Here is a 24,879-nt window from a genome sequence, read left to right on the forward strand (position 1 = left end):
TATATATATATAGATATATATCTATATATATATAAAAAAAAAAAAAATTCCCTTCTCACCCTCCGCGGGTGGTCTCTTTCATCCTCTGAGCTCGGGTCCTCTACCAGAGGCCTGGGAGCTTGAGGGTTCTGCGCAGTATCTTGGCTGTGCCTAGAACTGCACATTTCTGGACTGAGATGTCCATATATATATATATATATATATATTTATAAATGTTATCTTGTTGGAGCTTCAAGCTTGGTTCTAGATTCTTAAAACCAGTAGTTAAGCTGGTTATTCAGAATCTTGAACTAGTTCCTGATAAGGACGAACTGCCACAGTATTGAATTGATTTGGAAATGTAGTTTCATATGAAGAAGGTTCTCTTATGTTTCTGCTCTACATGCAAAAACTCTGTGCCTGGTGAAAAATTACTGGAACTACAACACCTTAAATCAGCCATTTCCATTGTGAAACATGGCAGTGGCCGCAGAGGTGTGAAAAGACATATTTTAGCAGGGTAACAGGCCAACTATGGAATGGTGTTAGAATGGCCCAGTCAAAGCCCAAAGACCTAAATCTAACTGAAAATCTAAGCATGACTTTAAAACTGCTGTTCAGAGACACTTTCCACCCAATCTGAGGAGTGTTAGCTAATTTGTAAAGAATGGGCAGTACATGAGTAGAGAGACTTGTAGGTGCAGTGTTGACTCAGTGGGCTGAATAATATTCTTTTTGATGTTCATTTGTGAGAAAAACCACACGTCATTTTTCATCCATGTCACAATATATATGCTACTTTGTGGTGATTTTTCACATAAAATCCTAATGAGTCCCGTTGCAGCCTCAATACTTTAGCAAGACGCTAACTCTGACGTTGTTAAAATTCTCATCATGCAGCACTATCAGGTCACATCAGGTCGTTCCTACTTTCTTTTTGCAGAGGGAAAAAGCTCAACACCCAGCCAAAGGCATGAAAGAGGAGCAACAGTTGGTCTGGTGCCCACAGAGCTGATTGTGCTCATTTAGAAAGCAGTGCATACGATCCATAATAACACATTTACATTTGCCAGTAGAAATTCAGATTTGTAAAGCCGAGAACTTGACCACCTGCTGGCAGTGTTCCCTTTATGAATCACAGTCCTCTCTCAAATAAACACGGCTCATTTCCATTCTCTAAACGCCAAAGCTGGACCATGAGAACATGACCAATGGAGGCCGACTTCATGAAAGTTTCCAGTCGCTAAGAGACACCGAATCATCCGAAGGAGGAGGAAGACGACAGAGCAAGGAAAGAAAGCCGTGGGTGGGGTCTCGCCTCAAAAACATTTCTCCTCTAGAACCGGAGAATGCTGTTGATGCAAGAGAGGACGATGTGAATTATGGAAATCTGAATTGTGTCTAATAAAACCTGGTGCTAGAATGTATGGTACTAGACAAAAAGACAAAAGACAAAGTCAAAGCAGCAGCTGCAAACTGAGTACAATATATTTCAGATAAGATAAACTTGCACCTTGACTACTCATGTTGACTCAGTACCTATACATATGTAGCCTAGTAAAAACCTGCCGCTAGTTCTACACTTTGCTTCGTCCAGACGCTCTGGACCCTCTGCAGTTGAGAAACCATTGCCTCCAGGAGGCTTGAACTCTGTTGAAGTTTGAAACTGTCGGATGTGATTTTATGTTTGACGTTTGGCTAATGAGGCAAACATGAAGGAGTCCATGCTGTGAAGCTAACCAGAAATTTTATGTGCTGTAAACAACACAGCACACACAAGGAGTGCTTAAGATGTTTTATTGCTAGCAAGCGTGCTAGCAATAAAACGTCTTAGGCACTCCTCTTACCTGCTCAATATCTGGAAGCGTGGCCAACATGGACTGAACAGGTTTATTCATTTCCTCCTTGATCTCACTAAAACTACAGGAAACAATTTTAGAGCAGGATTGTACAACTCCTCAATAAGTACAACAAGGAGTTGTACTTATTGTACAACTCCTTGTACAATAAGTCATTAAAAAGCATGCAGTACCATCATCCTTCAACTAGTGCCTGTCATCTTTCTTCTTTGTGGTTTCCGCCAGTGGCAACATTCGGTTATTGATCATGTGACTTGTATGATGACAAAAAAAAAGTTTCTATTGCAGTTTCGCAACATAAACCTCTGTTGATACGGTCAAAAAACTGAATCCTAGCATCAAAACGTTTTGTCAAAAATTAAGTGTTCTTTTTAATTGGTTTCCATTAAGCAAATGTATTTTCCAAATCCTAAATTGTGCAATTTTTTAGTCAATGGAATGGAAACAGCCAGTGTTCTCTCCTCCAGTCTTTACAGGGTGTGACCAGCGGGTGTGTCCTCCAGCTGGAGCTCATCAAAGCTAATCAGAAGAACCAGAAAGAGGAGCCGTTCCCTGTGGCCGACAACAGACTGTTTTGCTCATGTGAGTGGAAGTTTTATTGGCGTGTTGAGGGTTTCTTTTGGGACTCAAACCTCCAGAACGAGGATGAATCTTCCCAACGTCACTGCTAAAGTAAAAACGCTTCCATACATGCTGCCATCCTGGAATAGTAGCCAAGAAGCACAAATGAGCTACGATGGGAACAGAGTTAATGCTCTCCTTTTCTAATGGCTGCATGCAGCCTTCCACATAAAGCCAGAGTCAGCAGTGAGGAGAAGCAGCCCTGCAGACCCTGCAGCCATGTTAGGAGTCAGGACAGGGTGCAGGGTGCATGTAGCTATAATCCTCCAATTAATTCTCATTTCCCACAAGTGGAGCACCCCTGAGAGCTACTTGACACTTCTATTAAAAAGCAAAAATGAAACACAGCATGAAGGTGAAGCAAGAGCGATCTCTTTCTGCAGCCCATCTCCACGGAGAGCAAAGTTTTGCAGCCTTTTGGGCAAACAGTTACATTTTCCATCCCTGCTCTGCTCAGAAGATTAAGAGTTCTTGTATCACTCTGGGAGACGAATTGTACAAAAAGAGATTCAGTTCAGGTTTGCATCCTGAATATATTTGTTGCAGAAGGAAAAACACTGTTCAAAGACAGTACGACAGTGCAACAAAGCAGCGTTTGTATTAACCACAGAATTATGCAAAGTAAAATTTTTACAACACTTTTTTTGTTGTTTTGGACAATGTGCAGCTGGCTCCAGCAGAGCTCTCACAGCATCACAGATCATAAAAAGTTGTGTGTCATTCCAACATGATGAATTCATAGCTCTTCTGTAAAATTTCCCCCAAAATCCTGCATACTTAACTGTTTCCAAGTAGGCGGGGCTTGTCGCTCCAACGCCTGAGTAAAACACCCACGTCGCCTGTGATTGGCTGATAGATGATGAGCGCTAGCAGCTTGGCTGAATTTTGAAGGTATGTTACATAACTATTTACATCCGCTGCTACTATGATGCTTAATAACTTATAGTAGCTTATTCACATGTGATTTTAATTTAATTTCTTATTTAATAGAAACTCCACAATGCCAAATTGTGTTTATTTTGCCAATAGCAGAATACAGACAAAGATTTACCCACATTTGATGGTTTTGCTGGAGGCACCAAAACACATCCTTCTTGGCACCTTCCACATTTATAGTCACCAATGCTTTTGTCTTTAGTCTATTTTTGAATTTCTTTAGATCTAGGTTTTATATGTTGCTTTTTGAGCTCGTTAACCTTTCGAACTGCTTCTGTTTAACCCTTGTGTTTACAAATGGGGTCCAACCGACCCCACACCCGTAAAAATTGTATCATTTGCCACAGTCCTCCACGTTTGCCTCAGTCCTCGCACGCACAAGGGTTAAAGGATTTCTTGGTCATTTTTGTCATCAGTAAAATCAGAACCGTTGTTCTTATGTTTAATGTAAAAATCTCAGTAAGTTATAGGAAAAGCTAATCTGTGCAGGAAGTACTTAGTGGCTGACAGGATATTGTTTGTCACCTGCTCCTTCAACCCTTGGTGCATTTTCAGTGAACCGAAGGCTAACAGCCTGAGGAGATCCCAGACCTCCTCCTTCTTCTCCTCTCTTATCTCTTCAGGCTTTGCCAGCCTGACAGCCTGCAGATAGAATCTCTTCAGTGTGTTTTCAGTCTGCCCCCAATGACTCCTCCAGGTGGGACATATCCCAAACTCCTTCCTGAGGAGACATCTTTATCAGATGCTACGGCTAACCGGGCTGGCATTTAGCAAAGCAGCAGCTGGAGCCGGAGCCGGAGTCGGCGTTCCACTCAGAGTCCATCTTCAGCAGCTGAGCTCCTCAGCCAGGAAAGCTAAAGGTCATTAAAGGGTGCTCTGAAAAACTAAAGGTGTCTACTTCCATTTTCCATCAAATGATCTGGTCAATATTTATAGCAAATAATCAAGTTAAGGGTTGGATGGCAATTGACTGTCCACACTGCATTTCAGATTTGCTCTATTTAGACCAGAGGTGTCAAACTCCAGTCCTGGAAGGGCAACACCCCGCAAACATTAAAAGGGCCCCCGCCGCAACAACCGAAAAAAAAAAATAAGGCAATAACAAAGCCCCGGAAAAACGAACCAAAAAAAAAAAAAAAAAATAAAGCAATTCAATCCAGTGTTTTGTACTTGTAGCACATCTAAAAACTGTAGGACAGCAGGCCTTGAGGACTGGACTTTGACACCTGTAATTTAGACTGATCAAAAATAAGAACTGTAATGAGTTTAAATATGACTCAGTTTGTTAAAGTTGTAAGTGGACAGGAAAAAACTTTTTTTTTTACTTTATCCTACAAAAAAAATAGAAAATTGTTGAACGCATTTGTATTCACTGTTTAGTCTGAGGTTTATAATAAAATCCCAGGAGACTCACAGAGCATCTGTTAGAAATTCTCTTTTATATTGTGCTATAATATTATTCCTTCATCACATACCTGAAGTGTCTGATTCTTTCATGTATGTTTGAGAAATCCTTGAATTTCCCAGTCAAGTCATTGAGGAATGCCTAAACACTTTCTCGAGTAATACGGCGTCTCTTTTGCTCAGAGCTACAAGCTTCTGCCTCACAGAGCAGTCCTCCTTCACTCAGCTCCTTCAGACTAGCCAGCAACAATTAGCAAACACCTGGTGGTATTGATTACATTATAGGAACTACTTCTAAGAACAGTTGTGAACCACAAAATGAGAAGGATTGTTGTGATGTTTCTTTTTTTTTATTTACACAGCATTTTATAACCACTCATGTTAACAAAGTTCCTGGATTGTGCTATGAAATGCCACTATGTGTCAGAAGAACCCATAATACCGCCCCTTTAAGAAAGAGTAACAAGAATAAATCTTTGGTTGAAAGAAACTCGTAACAAGTCTCCTTTTCAGATCTCTTAAAAACAAAGTGTGACACATCAAGCAAGTGGAAGAAGTTCTGTTCAGATGAGGCCCAAACCTTCCTGAAAAAAATGTAAATCGTAGTGAGAATCTATGACAAGATTTAAAATCAATGTTCACAAAATGCTTCCATCCATTCTGACTAAAATTGAGCTGCTGGCAAAGAATGGAAACAAAAAAAAAAACAGAAAGAGGTTCTGGAAAGTACTGTTTGAGGGATGAGGAATAGACTTGGAGGCCTCACTTCTCATTGATGTTTTCATAAGAGAGTGAAAAACTACATATTTCATACATAATGTGTGTGTTGATCATATGAAATCTCAACTAAATACACTGACATGGTTCTAAATCTTGAAGAAATATACCAACACAAATACATCTGCAATAAACTTTGTTACAAAGCCAGGTTAAATAAAATAATTTATTTCATACTTTACCCCAAACCCACCACCCAGATGCATTATGGGTCAACCATAACACTGTTAGGTGTGTTGTCCGTAGCAACGATGTCTGCTGCTGTTTAAGGAGATTGAACCCTGTTTTTTCTACGGACCTTTAGACTCCAAACGGAGGAGTCCAGTGGATCAGGGAGGGGTCACCTTCAGAGTTAATCCAACGCTTCCATCATGAAAGAGCGGCTTGAGTCGCTGCAGCAGCTCACAGGCTCCGACATATCCAGAGGCTTTTATTTGCTGCAACAGCTTAACTCAGATCATTCAAACACGCTCCAAGTTAATGCACTGTTAAAGCTCCAGGTTTTTACTTTATAGTCTGAGAAAAAGAACTTCAGCTGATAGGAGACGTCGGAAAAAGCTTCTCTGTTTGTTACATAAGAAACTGGCTGATTCATGTGATTAGGATACTATGGGCAGAACTTTATGCCACCAGAAATTTAAAATAAATAAGTTATATTGTTTGAGTTGGTTTGATTGATATGACATAATATGGCCATTGTAGATTGAAAAAAAAGAAGTAAATTTTTTCAAAAGAAAATCTGAGATTGATCTCAGGAATTTTCTAGAAAACACTTGGAAATTTCTAAATTTGAAAAGTTGAAAATTTGCTAGAACAAAATCAGTAATTTTCCAGAAAAAAAAGCCAAGGAAAACTCTTAGCTATAAAAGTCAAAAATTTGCTGGAGGAAACTTGGAAATTTTCGACTTTTGAAACTCAGAGAATTTCCAAAAGTCGCACATGGAGCAGATCTGAACTGTCCCAGATTTCCTTTGCACTGAGCGACCACAAACCTGTACGCTCTGGACGGGAAAACGGCCAAAATCTCAAATATTTGCCAAAGTGTTTATCATAGTGATAATGATCGGTTATTGAAATGCTTTATTTAGCAGCTTATGTCGGCTGCTTTTGCTGTGGAGGCAGCTACTCAGGATTTATCTTTACAATAATTAGTGTTTTAGTGTTTTAGAACATTTGAACTCTAGACTCTGGTAAAAATCTGACAACTTTACGTTGATAAGTAAAAGTCTTAAACTGACAGATGGTCTTCTATCTTTGCCATGAACAAAACATGAAAATGCCAAGGTGAAAAGTCTCCTTCCGAAGCATGCAGCCCACGCTGTGACTCACCTCAGTGTGAATAATTATATTAAAAGAATGTATAGCTGATGCCAACTCATTAGCAGCAGTTCTGCATGGTGGAGAGGGTTCTCTGATAATGAACACTTGATATTCAGTTGTTGATGGTTTAAAAAAAAACAAATTCATGCTGAGAATGAAGAGCAGCAGTTAGAGAGCAAGAGCCAGAATAAGAAAAGAGCTGTTTGTATTTGAAGGAAGAATAAAAACACATTAATTTCTGTCATGAACATGAAATTTAATTTTTATGATCCTTTATATAAGGATAACAAAAATAGACTTATTTAATTTGAAAATGTAGTTCCAAGTGTGCCAATTTAATTTTTAAAGTAGGATTATGAAATATTCCTGGTAGGTTTAAAGGGGCAGTTTCATGTATTTTCCAGTCACATAATGTCATTTTATAATGCAATTAAGTGACAATGTTACCTTCAGTTATTATAAAAATGCTATATATATCAAAGGAATAGAGATTAGAATTGATAATTTAACACCTTGAAATTGGGCCTCTCTCTCCTTAAGAAGCTTCTGCTCTTTCTGAAACTCCGCCTTCAGGAGTCATGACAATATCATCACACATGGCTCCTCTATTAAGCCATGTTAAACACTTTTGTTTTTTTTTAAACCAGCGTTTCACTGAGAAGTAGTTCCTACATTGATGAAAAGTTCCATCAGGTGTTTGCTAATTGCTGCTTTCTAGTCTGAAGGAGCTGATTGGGGGAGTTATGGAGGTGGGCTGGTATGTGAGATGAAAGCTCGGAAACTGCAACTAAGAGTAGGTCCACACAGGCATTTTGCCCTGCTGAATGGTTGCCATGGAGATTAGTTGTTTTAATGTTTCTTACATATTTCTGTTTTAATGTAAAGCTGGTTTTGAAATATGCTATAGAAATAATGTTGATTGATTGATAAAGGAATTCTCAGACATCCATGAAAGAATGAAGAACAAGATCTAAAGCTCAAAAAAGTAGATTTGACATAATACTGTCCCTTTAAAAAAAGAAAAAAAAAGAAAAAATAACATCTTGGTACCTTTTTGTACATAATATAAGAAATTAAAATTAAGCAATTATTTTTTTAAAGGTACAATATTCATTCAAATAAATTAAATTTGGTAAGTGATATTTTGTGAAATAAGTGTTAACTTTATTGGATACTTGAGGGAAAAGACAACTTTGTCTTTTTAGATCTTAGCAAAACCACAGCAGCCACAGCAGCTTGTGGTTCTCTTTCTAATGCAGCCCCAGGTTGAGGTTATCCCTGGAGAGAGAGCCAGAACAGGAACCGTTGGGTCTGTAGCCCCAGTTTCAGGGAAAGATAATCTGAGTAAATACAGATACAGAGGTTTGAAATTAATCATTTCATTAATTAATAATATTGATAATCTATCTGACTCAGAAATGGCAATCAGTTGATAAATCATAAATTAACAGCATTTTTATTTTTTTATGTTTTTGGAAAGCTGAGTTCAGTCTCAGGCCAAACCCCAGCCTGATTACTGACAGACTGAGAATCAAGAACCAACAGAACAGAACGTAACTGACAACAGGAAGGAGGAAAAACGTCTCAGAAAGAAACACATCAGCCTCAACACAACAACTGCTTCTCTGGTCTGCATGCTGACGACTGACGGGACAAAAGTCAGATTTTTTTATGCATGTTGCTACATCTGGTTTAGACCTAACAGTGTTACATGAAATGAAAATCATGCTGCCACATGGTGGTGGTAGTGCAATGCACTGTATGGTTATCATTTAGTGGACTGCAGTAAATCATAAAAATGAGGAAATACTTCTTTGTAATATTTTTGTAAAATATTTGACACATTATTCAAATATTTTATTTGGGAATATAACATTCAAGACAATAAAAAAAAAAACATTTAACCACATCCATTCCTTATAAAGAAGAATCATAACGTCCACAGTTTGTCTAGTTCCACTGATGTTTATGTAATCATTTTAGCTAGAAAATGTACGTGGGTGGGGGAAAAAGCCACACCAAATAGGAGAAGTCGAAAGTTCAACAAATGGTTTAGCAATGCATCATCTTTGATTTCAGCTGTACGATAATCAGCAGCTACAAAAATTCCCTTTATGGGTTGAGATCTTGGGGAGTCATTGGCTTTCTGATCAAGATGGAGTAAAATATGACTAAATATGAGTCACATTGTGTGCTGTTCTCAACATTATTGCTTCAGAATGTCACTCTTGTACTGTAGTCTTGTGTTCTTTAATTTTCACACTTGTGTGGCTCTGTGGTCTGCTGTGGTGGGTTAACTTCAACACCCCGGTTTGTGTCAGCATGTACAGAACACCTTACAGACTGAAAATATTCAGAAAGAAGATGAACCACGAGAATATGAGTTCAAATGGGCCATGTTGGTACCAGCTCAGGAGGGCGTGGCACCATCTTGTTGGGCCACAAATACTTTAACTAGCCTTCAGTATGGTGGACTATTGTGAAAAGAGGGAAACATTTAATGTTCAACCCCATGGTTCAAACGGAAACACTACCAAATACTTAGAAAATGAAAAGTTTCTGCTGTCAGTGAATTCAGCATGATTTTGACAGGAAGAAGTATTGATAATGAAAAAACATCTGGTTTCAGATGTATGTTTATGCTTTTTTTCTTTATTTTTTTTGCTTTATGGAAGAAAGTAAAGTCAGAAAATTACAGTACTCTGACGATTTAATGATTGAAACCTTTAAGACCTTCCTTCATTAAATAAATGTTATTTTCCACTGTAGGGAATGTGTGTGTGTATGTGTGAACCACAGTGGCTGGAGTTTGCACACAGGTCCAGAATGTTTGTGTGTCTCAGATCATTAATCATATCAGTCACTTCCCATAGCACCGCTGCTGTTGCTGCTGTTGCTGCTGTTGCTGCTGATCGTTAAAATGCGGGTCACGCGCAGCAGCCGACCTTAGTTTGAGTCTTTTTTTTTTTTTTTTTGCCAACAGCAAATAACATTTTAATAAAACCTTTACAGTGGAAAAATATCGGATTGTTGTACGGCACTTTAAAAAGTCTGTTCAGCAAATGGCCTTCTAAATCATTTCTTCTTTCCCCTGTTTCTCTGCACTTCTACCGAAACTGTTGTGCAAGACGCAGTTTCCTCTTTCCACCCTGCCATTTATAAAACACGTCTAATCTATGTGTGATCTTCATGTGATGCAGCAGCTGTGGTAATAACAGCACACTCTTTAAATTTCTGCCTGGCCTTGATTTTATCCCTCCCAATATGTTGGAGCAAAAAGGAAGTATTGCTTCCAGCTGAAGCGCAGATTCGTCCCTGACAAGAAAATGTTTCTCCTCCTTCTTCTCCCTGTCCTCCACAAGAAAGAATGGCGTAAATGTAAGACCAGGCAGCAATTTGTCACACACAGCAGCATACAGGGGAGAAGTTTACAGGTGTCGGTGGTGGAAAAAAATGAGGCACAGACAGGAAGGCAGTTTGGTGTTGTCACAGAGATTGGGAGCCCAGAGGACCACTCTACATGAAAACATCACATTTTCCTCTGGATTGGGGAGAAAAGCAAAAGGTTCCACTTTTTATATAAACAATTTATTTAAGTTCGGGAAGAAACACAAAGAGAGGGATGACAAGCAGAAAACACAATCTGCTCCCTCGTTTCCACTCTGAGTTGTTGCTTAATAAATCAACATGTCTGGCCTCTGAATGAATTTAATTCAACACTTTCTTCCCTTACAGATTTCTTTTTTTATCTTTCTTTTGTCACACATAAGTGTTTCAGATTAAACAGATTTTCAGTGGTGAAGAAAGTACTCAAAAAATTAACTTAAGTAAAAGTACAAATACACAGACAAAAATGTGCTTTAGTAAACGTAAAAGTACCACATTAACATTTGTACTTAAGTAAAAGTAAAAGTGTATACTGCCTTTTAAAAATACTTAAGAATTAAAAGTAAAAGTACTTGCTGAATGCATTACGTAATCGCTAATACAATATCATTAAGTGAACCGATAGTATTTAATTTTAATACATTAGAAATGTGCCATTTTAATGAACAATGCCACAGATAAAGCATGTTTTTATTATGTTTACTCTCTGTAACATAGTTTAGACTTAGATATGTGATTCTGTGCATCATAATTTCAGGAATGGAAACATCTTGTCTCCTGTCCTAACATAACATGAACTTCACTTTTTTTTTGCCACTAGTGGCTTTTATTTTTAAAGAAATCCAACAGAAAGGGGATGGAAAGAAGGTGGGGGGGGGAGGACATGCAACCAAGGAGCCACGTAGCAGAGTTGTAGTCAAGACCACCGAACCCGAGACCAAGTCAAGACCAAGACCAGCACCCCGCACTACATGACAGAATAAAATTAAGTGCACCTATCAAAATTGCTTCTGAAATTGATCTGAAAGATCCAGATTCCCATAAAAACACCTAGATATTAAATACTTAGAGCTGAAATAAATTTAGCCAGTATCAATTCAAGCTCTTCTTCATTCTGCTTTGCTTTCATCTCTGTGCTACAATCCGCAGAGGTCTCCTACTATCCCTAAAAAGATAACTCCCTGGGCAGTTGCCCATACTGCCCATGTCAGAAACCACCACTATCTGCACTATTAAACATAGCAATTAAGGCAGTGCATTAACGGTAAACAACGCTCAACTATGAACACTGTCCAAGGTGCACCAAGCAAGAAATAACCAAGCAGAAGGGGCACCGTGACTGTTCTCACCTTGTCTGCCACCATGACAGGAGACAAAAACAATCAAAGAGCAATGAGCATGCTCTGCATTCTTATGGTCTTGTTTTATTTATTTGCCAATTAAATAAATCTATATTTTTTTAAGGAAATAAAATAATAGCTACTGCAGTGTACCAGAGCATTACAAGAACAAAAGAATGGCTCTCAGTGAAGCTTCAGTCCTATAGGACTTAGTAAAGATACGTCCAAAAGAATTGGATCGTTCGTGAGTGTCACTACATAGCAGACTTTGGTCACAGCATTGTCCGATATACACAACATGTCAGTCAACACCTCCACACAATAATTCAGCACATGAGTGACAACTTTTTTTCATCGCAGATGCAACATATGTGTCTCTGTACAGCTAGCTTTGCTGACAACACATCAGTAACGCCATAAGTTGGACGAAGCGCTGCTTATTTTACATCTCGCCATATCTTATGATTTATGTAGAGGAATTATATTACTGACGATTAGACAGACATCTTCCCCCGCTCAAAGAAAACCACTGCGCATGTCTTGGAGCTCCGCATGCGAGTAAAGGGGGAGGCGATGGGTGACAACAGACACACGTAAGTCACGTTATTGCTTGGATTTTATGGCGCCACCTTAAGTCCCTGAAAACATTTTAATGGAAAAAAAGTGCAACGCAATTTGGATGTAACGAGTAACGCAACAGTTTTGTAGAAACTGAAGTAGAAAGTACAGATACTTACTGTAAAATGTAGTGGAGTAAAAGTAGAAAGTATTCATTATTAAATCTACTTAAGTAAAGCACACATACACAAAAAATGTACTTAAGTACAGTAACGAAGTAGTTGTACTTCGTTACTTCACACCACTGCGGATTTTAAAAGCCATCAAAGCAAATAGAAAACGCGGTGTTCAAATTATTATTTTTCTTATTAAACGACACTCCCCAAACCAACCTTAAAATAGAATTTTTGTTAAATCCTGATTTAGCAGCTTTAATCACATTTTTTGGTTTCATTTTACTAACCACATCAACAAACAGCAATCTGGGTTTTTTCTGTGGCTGTTGGACTGATGGCTTCTTCCTGGTTCAGGGGCTTTTTATGACATGGGCTGAGTCAACTGTGGGACCCCCCACTGCCCCCTCGTCTGGACTGGAAGCTATTTTGTTATTACTTTTTTTTTTTTTTTTTTTGCCACTCTACCATAGATACAAATAATAATATTTTGCATTTGTTTCTTTAGAAGACAATACACAAAATTAGTTTTGTTTTTGCTATTATTTTTGTTTAACGTGAAAATGTTACGTCTGTTTTGTATTTTGTTGACATAAACTTTATCTAAATTTTGTCATAAATAATTCAAAGGAAAAGCAACAAAAACGCCTAACAGTCAAAGCTTTGATATATCTTAAATATCGTATCACTATACAGACATTGTATTTACTTGATGTCGGATCAATACCAAAATATGCAGTACCGCACATCTGTAGTATCCTCTTACATGTCAGAAATTGAGTTAAAATTAAAACATTTTACTGAAACTAATATTTTCATTTCACATTCAAATCTGTCGGATTTTAAAAAATGGAGTATCCACAGTCAAAATATTTTGAGTTGTTTTTTATTCTTCAGCACAAAACAATCAACTTTAAGTACAAAATCCAAACTAGTTGGCAACTAATGACAAAATAATGGTCTTTGGAAATACAACAGATTATTACACACAAAAACACAAGCTAAGTAAAACAAACAATAATAAACAACACATTATAATCCACAACAATTGAACTTGATGCAATACTTGGTCATTATTTTCAGTGAAAAAAGAAAATATCTACAACTATAATCTTAACTACTTACAGATTTAGTTAGATTTTTTTATTATTATTATTTATTTTTGCCCCAATTCCCAACATGTCTCCAAGCAGTTTGCAAATCAAAACAAAAAAGTCAACTCAATCAAATCAGAGACGTCAAATGTATACATTCTAAATGGATCCTGGTTATTAAACAGCAAAGTCAAGATCAGTATAATAAAGAGATCTCTCTACAGTCATTTCAGTCAGATCAGCACAAAACACTGAAAAAGAGGCAAACTATTTACAGATTTATTTACATATGTGCATTTGGGATGTTAACGTTCATCGACTCATACCGGTATCAGTACAGCAGGTGTAATAAGTGACATTTTCTAAGTCATCTCTTGAGTCATCAGCTTTTAAAGGTTGGCATCGATTTGTTCTGGTAAACTGCGACATTTTGATTTGTGACTGACTCACTATGCTGCATCAGTGGTGATACCTACTGTTTGGAGTAGAACTGCAACGAGCGCGCCAAAAATGAACATGGAACATGTTTTTATCAGACTATGTAGAGTCCAGTTTGTGTTGGTCAGCAGTTGTTCCTCAATGATTGGCAAGCTGCCTTAATGCACAGAGAATGTAAACAGGCTACAACTTGTAATGTGAAATTTATCCAAAACAAATCAACTGAAAGGTAAATCTGTCAGAGGGAAAGACATAAAAACAAACTGTACATTCCTTCTTGTGAAACTCTTCTTGAGATGGCCTCTTGGATGGTTATGCTGAAACTAGAATCATCTCATAAATGTAGGCTAAAACTGACAAATATTCAGAATTGGTCATGATTTCATCCACTTTGTCAAAATGTTTAGCAACCTCGGAGGGAAGGTAACCCCAGGACAAGATGCTATGGTATTCTTCTAGTAGTTTGCTGCTGTTTCCATGCTAAGCTTATTTTTTTGTAAATAGAGCATAAAGTTAAAGTTTGGTTTACTCAGACTTTAATATATTCTTCTAAAAGATTTTTAGGTGTTTTGTTTTTTAGGAAGAAAAGGCTTCTTGCTACACCTTAGGGCCCAGTTAACCCAACAGCCAAGTTGTTGGACTGCGGGGGTCAGTTGAAGTACCAGGTAATAACCCACACACACAGACTGATTCACGTTTCATTATGAATCAGTGCTGCACTGAGTAAAAACATGTCTTTTCCCTCTGAGGGTAAGTAATGCCTGTACTACAACAGAAAGACAAGCTCTTTCTCCATGGTCAAGTCTCACTCCAGCTACTTCTAGCCAAGTTGGGCTAGAAGTAGCTAGATGTGTCTCCATGGGTATTGTGTTCCTCACTATGTGGGCGTAAATATGGGCGGGATCATGGGAAGGTGGACGGGTTACACAGTGGATGCTCCAGTGATGTCGTTTGCTATCTCTCGACAGCCGGTATCTGTGAAATCTCCCTGAATATTTTGTTTGTTGCAGGTTGCCCTGTCAAGTTGTCATTGTAAGCTCTCACACACCGTTGGCTGCGTTTTACATAAGAAGGATAAGGCAGAGGGGCCAACTCTGATGGAAGTATTTTGTAAGGGCATTTTACACATTACATTACTTTAAATTTCTTTACAGATTGCTGTCATTTATTTTTCTCAAAGTTATGAATGAAAATCTACAGAAGGTCTAGAATTGCAAATTTATACCAAAACTATATTATTCCAGCCCAGATCAGTAAACATATTTTCTTATCACTCATAGACTTTCATCTAACAAATGCTTTTCTTATATATTCCCATGTTGATTTGTCATATTATCTGTCTGATGTCTTAGTAAGCTCCAGCTTCCCCTCCCGTCGCTGACCTCAGTTCCTGTCACTTTTGTAGACGTGTTATTTCTGCTGATTTCAGCAACAGAAATATACTTCTTCAAGGTTGGAAAACGACTAACCACAAGATGTCTGAAGTAGTTCTGGAATTTTCTCCCTACGAATGTGTAAAACATTGGACTGATGCAGAAGTAAAAGTATGCCATGTTGCGGGTGACCTGAAGAGCATAACTGTGTCTCTGTTTACCCTCACAGCTTGTGAATTTACCATGCAGGAGTTCTACTATGTTGAAAGGAGTCCAGCAGATAAAAAACATCAGTACAATGACGAATATCAGTCTGACTGTCTTGAATTTCGTAGCTATTCTGGATGATATGACTGTGATTGTGATCCTGATGTAACAGTAGATAATAACAGCCAGAGGGAGGATGAGGAAAACAAAAAGCTGAATATAAAATCCAGCATTTGTCAGCTTCTCTACATCTATTTGTGGGAGGATTCTGGGATACTCTTCACAGTATACCTTGTGGTTAAAGTGTTTAAACGTGTTCATGATGAGCATCGGCCTGATGCAAGCCACTCACCAGCCACACCACAACACAGGAAATGACTGCGTAACGTTGATTCCTCACAGGAGCAGCAGTCAGCGAATACACAACAGACAGGTGTCGGTCAAACGTCAGCAGAGTTAAAAAGAAAACTGAGCTGTAAAAGCCCATGTAGTAGGCACTGAAGACGATCTTGCACATAGCTGACCCAAAAATCCATTCAGACATCTGCATGTAGACAGCCACAAAGGGAAGGCTGCTCATGAAGATCAGGGAGGACGCCACCAGGTTCAGCAGCATGATGTTGGTCACAGTTGTCAACCTCTCGAATCTGGAAGGAAGTTGGATAGGAGAGAGTCAACCACATAAAAGTTGGACTTCTTATGTTTAAATTGTTTTCTGTATTCAGAGGCTAAAGGTAACTCTGAAACAAACAACAAATCCATCATGGGTAGGAGGTAGGAGATTTAGAGCTAGGCATTAAATTAGACAAAGGAAACATCAGGCCACACCAACATCCAACTGAGATCCTTCAGAGTTCCAAGATACAAGATTAGTTAGCATGTAACACATTTGATACTCCCCCCCAAAAAAAGTTTGAGAATCTATCTATGCCAAGAACTGCAGGAACCTTAACACTGGAATTCAAACCAAACAAAACCATCCACATGGTAGCACATGGTAGGGGCAGTATTATGCTGCGACAATGGGTTCTTCAACAGGGGAAGGGACAGAAGTTAATGGGAAGCTGCACTAAACTAAGTAGAGTGAAAACCCCAAAGGAAAAAAAAAACCTGCAAAACACTTTAAAGGTCCAGAAACCGGTCTGACGTTAAGATGTTTCGTGCTGCAGAATGTGGTTCTACAGTACTCATACTCTGTCTGGTTTCATTTTCATACCACACTCGATTTTAGTTGTTCAGAAAACTCTGAAAACCTCAAATTGTTTTGTTTCCATTTCACAGTTATGTAATACTTTGTATTACAATACAAATAAAAATGTGAAAAGCTATATTTTTTTTCAAAAACAATGTTTTTCTAACACTGTGATTATGAAATATATATATATATATATATATATATATATATATATATCACGTGTGTGTGTGTGTGTGTGTGTGTAATTTTTTGAATAAACCCATGAAAAGCTTGACTTTGCTGTTCTTTCTGTTTTGCAACATTTGTAGAAATGCAGAAAAGTGCATAACTAACCACAATCAAGAGAAATCTCTGTTTCAAAACAAGTTGCACAATTTAACGTTTAGAAAACAAACGTATTTATTGGAAATGCCAATTCCTGAAAAAGTTGATTTCTGATTGAAAAAGTTGATTTCTGATTGAACGTTTGGGCACTAAGTTGGAGAGGTTTTTTTTTTTTTTTTTTTTTTTGGCCGAATCAAAATTGGTTTATTTCGCAGAACAGCAATGGAAACAGTTTTGTCCCTCATCACGAGTCACATGATCAAAAAACAGATATTGACACTGGTGCAAACCACAAAGAAGACAGCAATAAGCAGTTGGAGGATGTTTTTTGATGACTTATTCACTTGCATTTCTTATTCGCTGAAAACACACTGCATCTGTGAAAATGTTTCTTTTCGACATTAGTGAATGTTAAAGTTCTGCACACATTTGTAATGGAAATGCTGCTGGTGACCTGCAGCAAGACCTGCTGGATGAATATGTAGCAACATTTCGTTGTTGATTTTACAGCAATCCCTCATACTGAGCATGCATGTAGCAACAGTGGAAAGGAAAATCCCCCATTTTGGTAAATGGTAAATTTGTACTTGTAAAACACTTTATCAAGTCAAAGTGCTTTACACTACATTTAATCATTCAATCATTCACACGTAAGAAAGAAACCTGCAGCAGAACCTGGCTCACTTCTCCAGTAAACAGAATTGGCTCAAGCACAGAACCTTGTGGTTCTCCCTGAGTAACCCTGGAATATGAAGAAAAATCTATTGTTTGCAAGAACAACCTGGGCTCTGTCAGACAAATAAGATTTAAACTTGCCTGGTATATTCAAATCTTAAAGGTTAATCTTGTGGTCAGCTGTCAAACAGGAGGTGAACAGACATAAGTCCAATATCTGGGGCCTTTAGAACGTCATTTGCATATTTACCCAGTGTGGTTTCACTGCTATGCTGAGCTGTGAAACCACACTGAAAATCATTTCTGTGCAGAGACTCACACCTGATTATAAACTATTTTCTTAAGAGTTTTAGTTGAGAAAAGAAGATGAGACATTGATCTGAAATCTAAGAGATGGTATTTAAACTCCACTGTCTGAGCTACGTTGCTGCATTTTTTTTGTAAGTGCTTGCAGTTTTTCAAATTTCTATAAGTGAAAGGAGTCAGAGAACACTGGACAAAATGGTCATTAGGATCACTTGAAAGATTTAAAATGTACAGTATCAATCCTTTTCAGTCCAAAGCCCACTGTGTCTTTTTTTTCCTCCACTTGGTGTCTGTCATTGTCATTTGAGTTTCCATGAGAACAGAAAATATCCTCACACTCTTCTTCTGGAGGTAGAGCTGTTGAAGAGGCTTGGTGGAGCAGAGAAGACTCTTGGGGGTTGAGATAGAAGCCTTCAACCCACCCACTCCTCTCTACCTACCGTACTTCACTCTGTAGGAGTGAAAATAACAAGCTTCCACAGAACCAGGACTTCATCTTATAGTCTCAGTGTTTCTTTTTTCAGACAGCCTCATTACATCCCCCCTCAAGTCTGTCTTTTCAAATGTTTCAAATGTCAGAATAAAATGTCATTTTATGGCAAATTTCTGTTTTTTTGTTTGTTTGTATTGAAGGGTGTTTTCTAACTATTTCCCTTTGCAAATTTGATGTCCAGTTTTTGATCAAACTTCAAAATGGCAAGTTTTTTTTTTCACTTGCTACATTTAAAGTTGCAATTTTCCTACATGCTAGTTTTCCTTGTCAGTGGGCTCCCTTATTTCCACAGTTCTCTTCATTGCTTTGCATTCACATATTTGACTGAAAATAATTCATGTTTACTTTGTACAATGTATTCCATAGAACAAATTTCCCAATAGTTTTTAAATACACTGTTTAGAAAAGCCCAACTAGGGACATGTGTGTCAAATTAACTTACGCTATAAGCACCATGACACAGGCAATGGAACCGCTGTTTAATTCAGTTTGTCTATGTCACTGTGTCTGTTTCCATGAAATAAACCTGAAATAATTAAAATAGGACTCGCTGTGCATTGGAAGAGATAAGACAAGTAGAGGTTTATGAGTGCCGTCATCACAAGATCCAAGATAAGAGAAGTTGCAGTGTTAACAGCCTGTGTGTTTTTGTTAACAACCTCTCAACTTCAAACCAGATAGTGGTTGAAACAGAGCAAAGGTTTTGGTCTGGCCGAGGAAAACTCTGAGCAAATTCTAGTCTATGGAAATGAGACGATGTTGCTCTACGGAGGTTTCGAGTGGCACAAGAGGTACAAACGAGAAAGATTGTTCCCAATGTTAAGTACATCAAGTATCTGATGCATGGACATCAACTGACTGACTGATCCAAAGTGAAATCTGGAAGATTTGGGCAGGTTCAGGGCGTGTGTAGAGATGTCAGTATTGCTGAATGAGTCAGTATGGGGTGTGTCCGGGTGTCCAGGAGTATCTTCACAAGCCAAAGAGTCATCACTGTTCATGAGTAATGAATGACTGAGGATACCATGGAGACCAATCACCACAGCCTTCAGTGGAACAATCCACTGTCACAGTGAGGACAGCAAGACAGTCAAATTCCAAAGTCCTCCTCATGTTACTTGCATTTTTCTATAACAGAGACATTGCCCACGTAGAGCTGACCACTAGCTCATTTCTATTGACCATATAATGCACTTAATGAAAACACAGCAATTTTTAAAAATCTAGTTATTTGATCAAACGTTTTGGCGCTAAGATAACCCGTATTGAAATTGGTTCATTTCACAAAACTGCCATGGAAACACTTTTTGCCTCAAGATCAACAACCAGATGTTGCCACCATGAAGAAGACGACAACAGGAAGTGGTAGCAGATTGATGATGCAGCATGTTTTTTGGAACAAACTTATTCACATTATTTCAATTGCGTTTCTTGTTTAATGGAAAAACGCAACTGAGCAGAAATTGTGTTTTTTTTTTTTTTACATTAGCGGAATATTGACAAAGTTTTGCATAAGTTTGTAATGGGAATGCAGCTAGCATGTCTGCAAAGAGATTATTTACTCTTTACTGCATGGATGTGCTAACAGAGGTCAGACTTGCGACTGGACAATTTGGGTCTATTTTACCACAACATTGCGCAGGCTCACAATGTTCTGAGCATCGGACCGTTCCTGACCCACAGCATGGCTGTGCAGGACCAGCCTCTCTAATCATAACCTGGCATTGTTACCACGGAGCTGTAGACGAATGTGGAAGTGTGTTAGACTGAATAGGAATTAACTGGAAGAGTAAAAATTGTGGTTTAGTTTTCATGTGAACACTTTGACCCACAGTTCTGTTCTTTCTCTGACACACCTTGTGGTTCTGTGTGACTCTTCTGTGATCCTGACTAATGTAGCTTCATGGATTTTAGACAAATAAGTTTATATCAAGATCATGCATTCTAAATCTCTGTCAATTTTACACCCTTCATCCCAGTATGCATACTCCACAGAAAATCCATCAAAACCAACGGACATGCTTGAAAGACACGACACATTTTTGTAAAACCCAAAAATACAAGACTAAGTGTTAAAGAGTGTGATGACAGCTTTAGCAGTCTGAGAAGGATTTTAAAACAAAATAATAACAATTTTTGAAAAACTGATGAAAGCACAAATGAAAGTAGTGGTGGGACTTGATTCAAAATTTTAATCAAGTAAATTGCAGGCTCTGTAATTACTTAATTATAAATGATCACATTTAAATCAAAATCAACAAAATGAGCAAAATTTTTAATTTACAAAATCAGACATATGAGCTCAATAACAAACATGTTATCCTGGTTATTCAACCATCATATTGGGGCTAAGTGATGTTCTATCTACAGGTCCTTCTCAAAAAATTTGCATATTGTAATAAAGTTAATTATTTTCCATAATGTAATGATAAAAATTAAACTGTCATACATTTTAGATTCATTGCACGCCAACTGAAATATTTCAGATCTTTTATTGTTTTAATACTGATGATTTTGGCATACAGCTCATGAAAACCCAAAATCCCTGTCTCAAAAAATTAGCATATTTCATCCGACCAATAAAAGAAAAGTGTTTTTAATACCAAAAAAGTCAACCTTCAAATAATCATCTTTAGTTATGCACTCTATACTTGGTCGGGAATCCTTTTGCAGAAATGACTGCTTCAATGCGGCGTGGCATGGAGGCAATCAGCTTGTGGCTCTGCTGAGGTGTTATGGAGGCCCAGGATGCTTCGATAGCGGTCTTAAGATCATCCAGAATGTTGGGTCTTGCATCTCTCAACTTTCTCTTCACAATATCCCACAGATTCTCTATGGGGTTCAGGTCAGGAGAGTTGGCAGGCCAATTGAGTACAGTAATACCTTGGCTAGTAAACCATTTACCAGTGGTTTTGGCACTGTGAGCAGGTGCCAGGCCGTGCTGAAAAATGAAATCTTCATCTCCATAAAGCTTTTTGGCAGATGGAAGCATGAAGTGTTCCAAAATCTCCTGATAGCTGCTGCATTGACCCTGCCCTTGATAAAACACAGTGGACCAACACCAGCAGCTGACATGGCCCCCCAGACCATCACTGACTGTGGGTACTTGACACTGGACTTCTGGCCTTTTGGCATTTCCTTTTCCCCAGTTTTCCTCCAGACTCTGGCACCTTGATTTCCAAATGACATGCAAAATTTGCTTTCATCAGAAAAAAGTACTTTGGACCACTGAGCAACAGTCCAGTACAGCTTTTCTGTAGGCCAGGTCAGGCGCTTCTGCCGCTGTTTCTTGTTCAAAAGTGGCTTGACCTGGGGAATGCGGCACCTGTAGCCCATTTCCTGCACACGCCTGTGCACAGTGGCTCTGGATGTTTCTACTCCAGACTCAGTCCACTGCTTCCGCAGGTCCCCCAAGGTCTGGAATCGGCCCTTCTCCACAATCTTCCTCAGGGTCCGGTCACCTCTTCTCGTTGTGCAGCGTTTTCTACCACACTTTTTCCTTACCACAGACTTCCCACTGAGGTGCCTTGGTACAACATGCTGCGAACAGCCTATTTGTTCAGAAATTTCTTTCTGTGTCTTACCCTCTTGATTGAGGGCGTCAATGATGGCCTTCTGGACAGCAGTCAGGTCGGCAGTCCTACCCATGATTGCAATTTTGCGTAATGAACCAGGCTGGGAGTTTTTAAAAGCCTCAGGAATCTCTTGCAGATTCCTGAGGCTTTAACCTCAGGAAGAGCAGTGGCACAAAAAGTGGGTATGCAGCGCATGCAACGCATAGGGGCGCAGCACCAGAGGGGGCGCCAAAACCCCGTCTGGAGGGTGCCAATTATGTTTTCCCATACACTTCAGCGCGCCTTACGCTCCTTCACCTCATGCACATAATGATGTAAATCTAGCGCGAGTTTCACCCTTAACGTATCCTCGCCTCGGGTTTGGGGTGGGGGGGCAGTTGTACCACTGCCTCAGATGATGAGGTTAATTGCTCGTTCAGAGAACCTTTTCATTTTCATGATATGCTAATTTTTTGAGACAGGAATTTTGGGTTTTTATGAGCTGTATGCCAAAATCATCAGTATTAAAACAATAAAAGAGCTGAAATATTTCAGTTGGTGTGCAATGAATCTAAAATATATGACAGTTTAATTTTTATCATTATATTATGGAAAATAATGAACTTTATCACAATATGTTAATTTTTTGAGAAGGACCTGTATTTATCTGTCCAGTGTTTCAGGAACTCCTGATCATTAATGGATCTTGTTTAGAAATGTGGACTGTGAACGCTGACATTAGCATTAGGAACGTCTGCTGCTGCTTCATGTTTAGCATTAAGATGATATTCCAGCTAACTCCTTTTAGCATAACCTGAGCACACCAATAGTCTTCCCCAGCATCCAACTAGGTTGATTTTTTTTAAGCAAACATCGGTGTGGCCAAGAGAACTGGCTTCATCGTCAATTTGCCGTTGTTGCAGATGTCGCTTGTGCGTCACATTTTTGGGCGTACAAGAAACACAATACAACTGTTCCAGCTGGGGACATTTCTATATAAAAAAAACCACTTAATTGTGCAAAAAATTTGCTCGTTAAAATTCATGTAATTAATCAAAATTAACACATTAAAGTTCCGACCCTGACAAGAAGATATTCACAGGAAATTTGTTCTGTAATAAGTCTTGCTTCAAGTAGCAATAAGCTTTTCTCTGTTATAACTTTTCCCTGATTCTTTGAACTGAGATTGCTCAACTTGCTTCAGCTATGTCAGAAACCTTCACAGAGGGGAATGGGATAGGTCTTTAAAACAAAACAAAAAAAACTTAAGGAAATTTCTACAGTCCACTTTTAAAACAGTGCATAAATGTTTTGGTCAGCAGCGTGAAAACTTGCTCTTTTCTGCATATGCTTTATGGATTGAATTTAGATTTTACATTTCTGATTTGGATGAACATAAAAACAATTTATTTCGTAAAAGGTCCGGGTGGAACTTGGTTTTTACATACACTTACCGATAGATGATAATCAGGACCAGCCCGTTGCCGAGGAGACTGAAGGCAAACATGAAGTAGTAGAGGACAGATATTTGAGCTCCTAAGAGGTTAGAACTGTTGTGGTCGCATGGTCCTTTCGGTTCGGTGGGCAAATCCGAATAGCTGTCATAATCATAAGAGGGGGTTGTTGTGTTTGCCATCTTTATGTAAATTCTGTCAAAAGCAGAAATAAACACAAAAATTTCACAAGGTCATGCTGTGACAATTAAACAAAAACAGAGCAAAAAAATAAATAAATTCAAGCAACTAAAAAGCATAATTCATGCATGCTTTTGATGCATGTACCAAAAGTAGACAATCTAAAGGAATAAAATGTCTTACTGCGGCTGAACAGCGCCAACTTTACACTCTGAACTTCGGTCCCACTGCAAACCCACTGCAAGTCACTCACTTATAAGTCAGCAAGCCAGAGGAAGTTCCAAAGAAGTGTGGGGCTTCTCTGAATGTGTGTGTTTCTGTGTGTGTTGCAACAGTGTCTCTGCATGCAAAAACCACACAGCACTGTTCATCTTTTAAAGTCGCCTGCACAGAAACAGCTCACATGTGCAGCATGTTAATATCACAGTCATCATCAAAGATAAATATCTCTGAACACTTTCAAAATGACTGCAGAATGAAGAGAAAAACAAAGAAGAAATAACTCATAGGTGGATGGATGGATGGATGGATGGATGGATGGATGGATGGATGGATGGGTGGGTGGATGGATAAGGGTTAAAGCAGAAGTAAAGACAACAATAAAAAATGAAAACTGGAGAAATGTCTTACTATTTTCTACACTTTCAGGGTATTGCATAAATATGAGTTTTCGCTCAATTTTCAGTCCTCATGTTCCTGTCCTTCCTCTGTAGTTCTGTTGCTTCTGCTGCTCCCTGAGTCAGGAATGGAAGGGCTTCATGGGACGGGGAACAAAACACGGAAACACAAATTCAAATCACTACTTCATCTCAATGGAGAAGAAATATGTATTCAAACCTGAGCAAATCTACCCCTGTCTAGAGGTAGTAATGGAAACTGACATTTTGAAGCATACCATTCATCTGGTAAAAACATTCCTCATTCCAGCATTCATCACACCCTTGATGCTGGAGTCTATCACAGGGAAGATGCAGAGTTTGCTGAATCAGATTCTCACGCCTGTCAGACGTCAACGTTATGTCCAGCTGTCAGCACCCAGCTAATGTGGGGCCAAGACAAAGTGAAATTACTCAACTTCTCCTATTCGCTCCAAAGAAGATTCCCCCATTTCTTGCAATCCATCTTGTGGATTGCATTACGATTTACGAATATCCTTATGAATTAGACATACCAGCAGATCTGCTGATGACAAAGCTACACTCACTATTTCATGAAACAGGAGGCTCTGCATC

At 38.6% G+C, this 24,879-nt stretch overlaps 1 protein-coding gene across 1 annotated transcript; it reads right to left on the bottom strand.

The window, feature by feature from the left end:
* Window positions 1-15,724: 15,724 nt before the first annotated feature.
* On the bottom strand, window positions 15,725-24,017 carry LOC103143927 (C-C chemokine receptor type 1-like). Its single transcript, XM_016675614.1, has 3 exons — window positions 23,831-24,017; window positions 23,468-23,662; window positions 15,725-16,113 (listed from the first exon to the last, which is right to left on the bottom strand). The coding sequence occupies exons 2-3, from the start codon at window positions 23,647-23,649 to the stop codon at window positions 15,774-15,776; spliced, it is 522 nt and encodes a 173-aa protein (XP_016531100.1). The 5' UTR covers window positions 23,650-23,662; window positions 23,831-24,017; the 3' UTR covers window positions 15,725-15,773.
* Between the last annotated feature and the right edge of the window lie 862 nt (window positions 24,018-24,879).

This window comes from Poecilia formosa, unplaced genomic scaffold, assembly GCF_000485575.1.
Source record: "Poecilia formosa unplaced genomic scaffold, Poecilia_formosa-5.1.2 Scaffold118, whole genome shotgun sequence".
NCBI lineage: Eukaryota > Metazoa > Chordata > Actinopteri > Cyprinodontiformes > Poeciliidae > Poecilia > Poecilia formosa.

Bases quoted from the DNA above. Each gene is read 5' to 3' on its own strand.
- LOC103143927 (XM_016675614.1), bottom strand. From the start codon at position 23,649: ATGGCAAACACAACAACCCCCTCTTATGATTATGACAGCTATTCGGAT. The intron at 16,114-23,467 runs GTAAGTGTATGT...ACTTCCTTCCAG, and splicing joins GTCCTGATTATCATCTATCG to ATTCGAGAGGTTGACAACTG.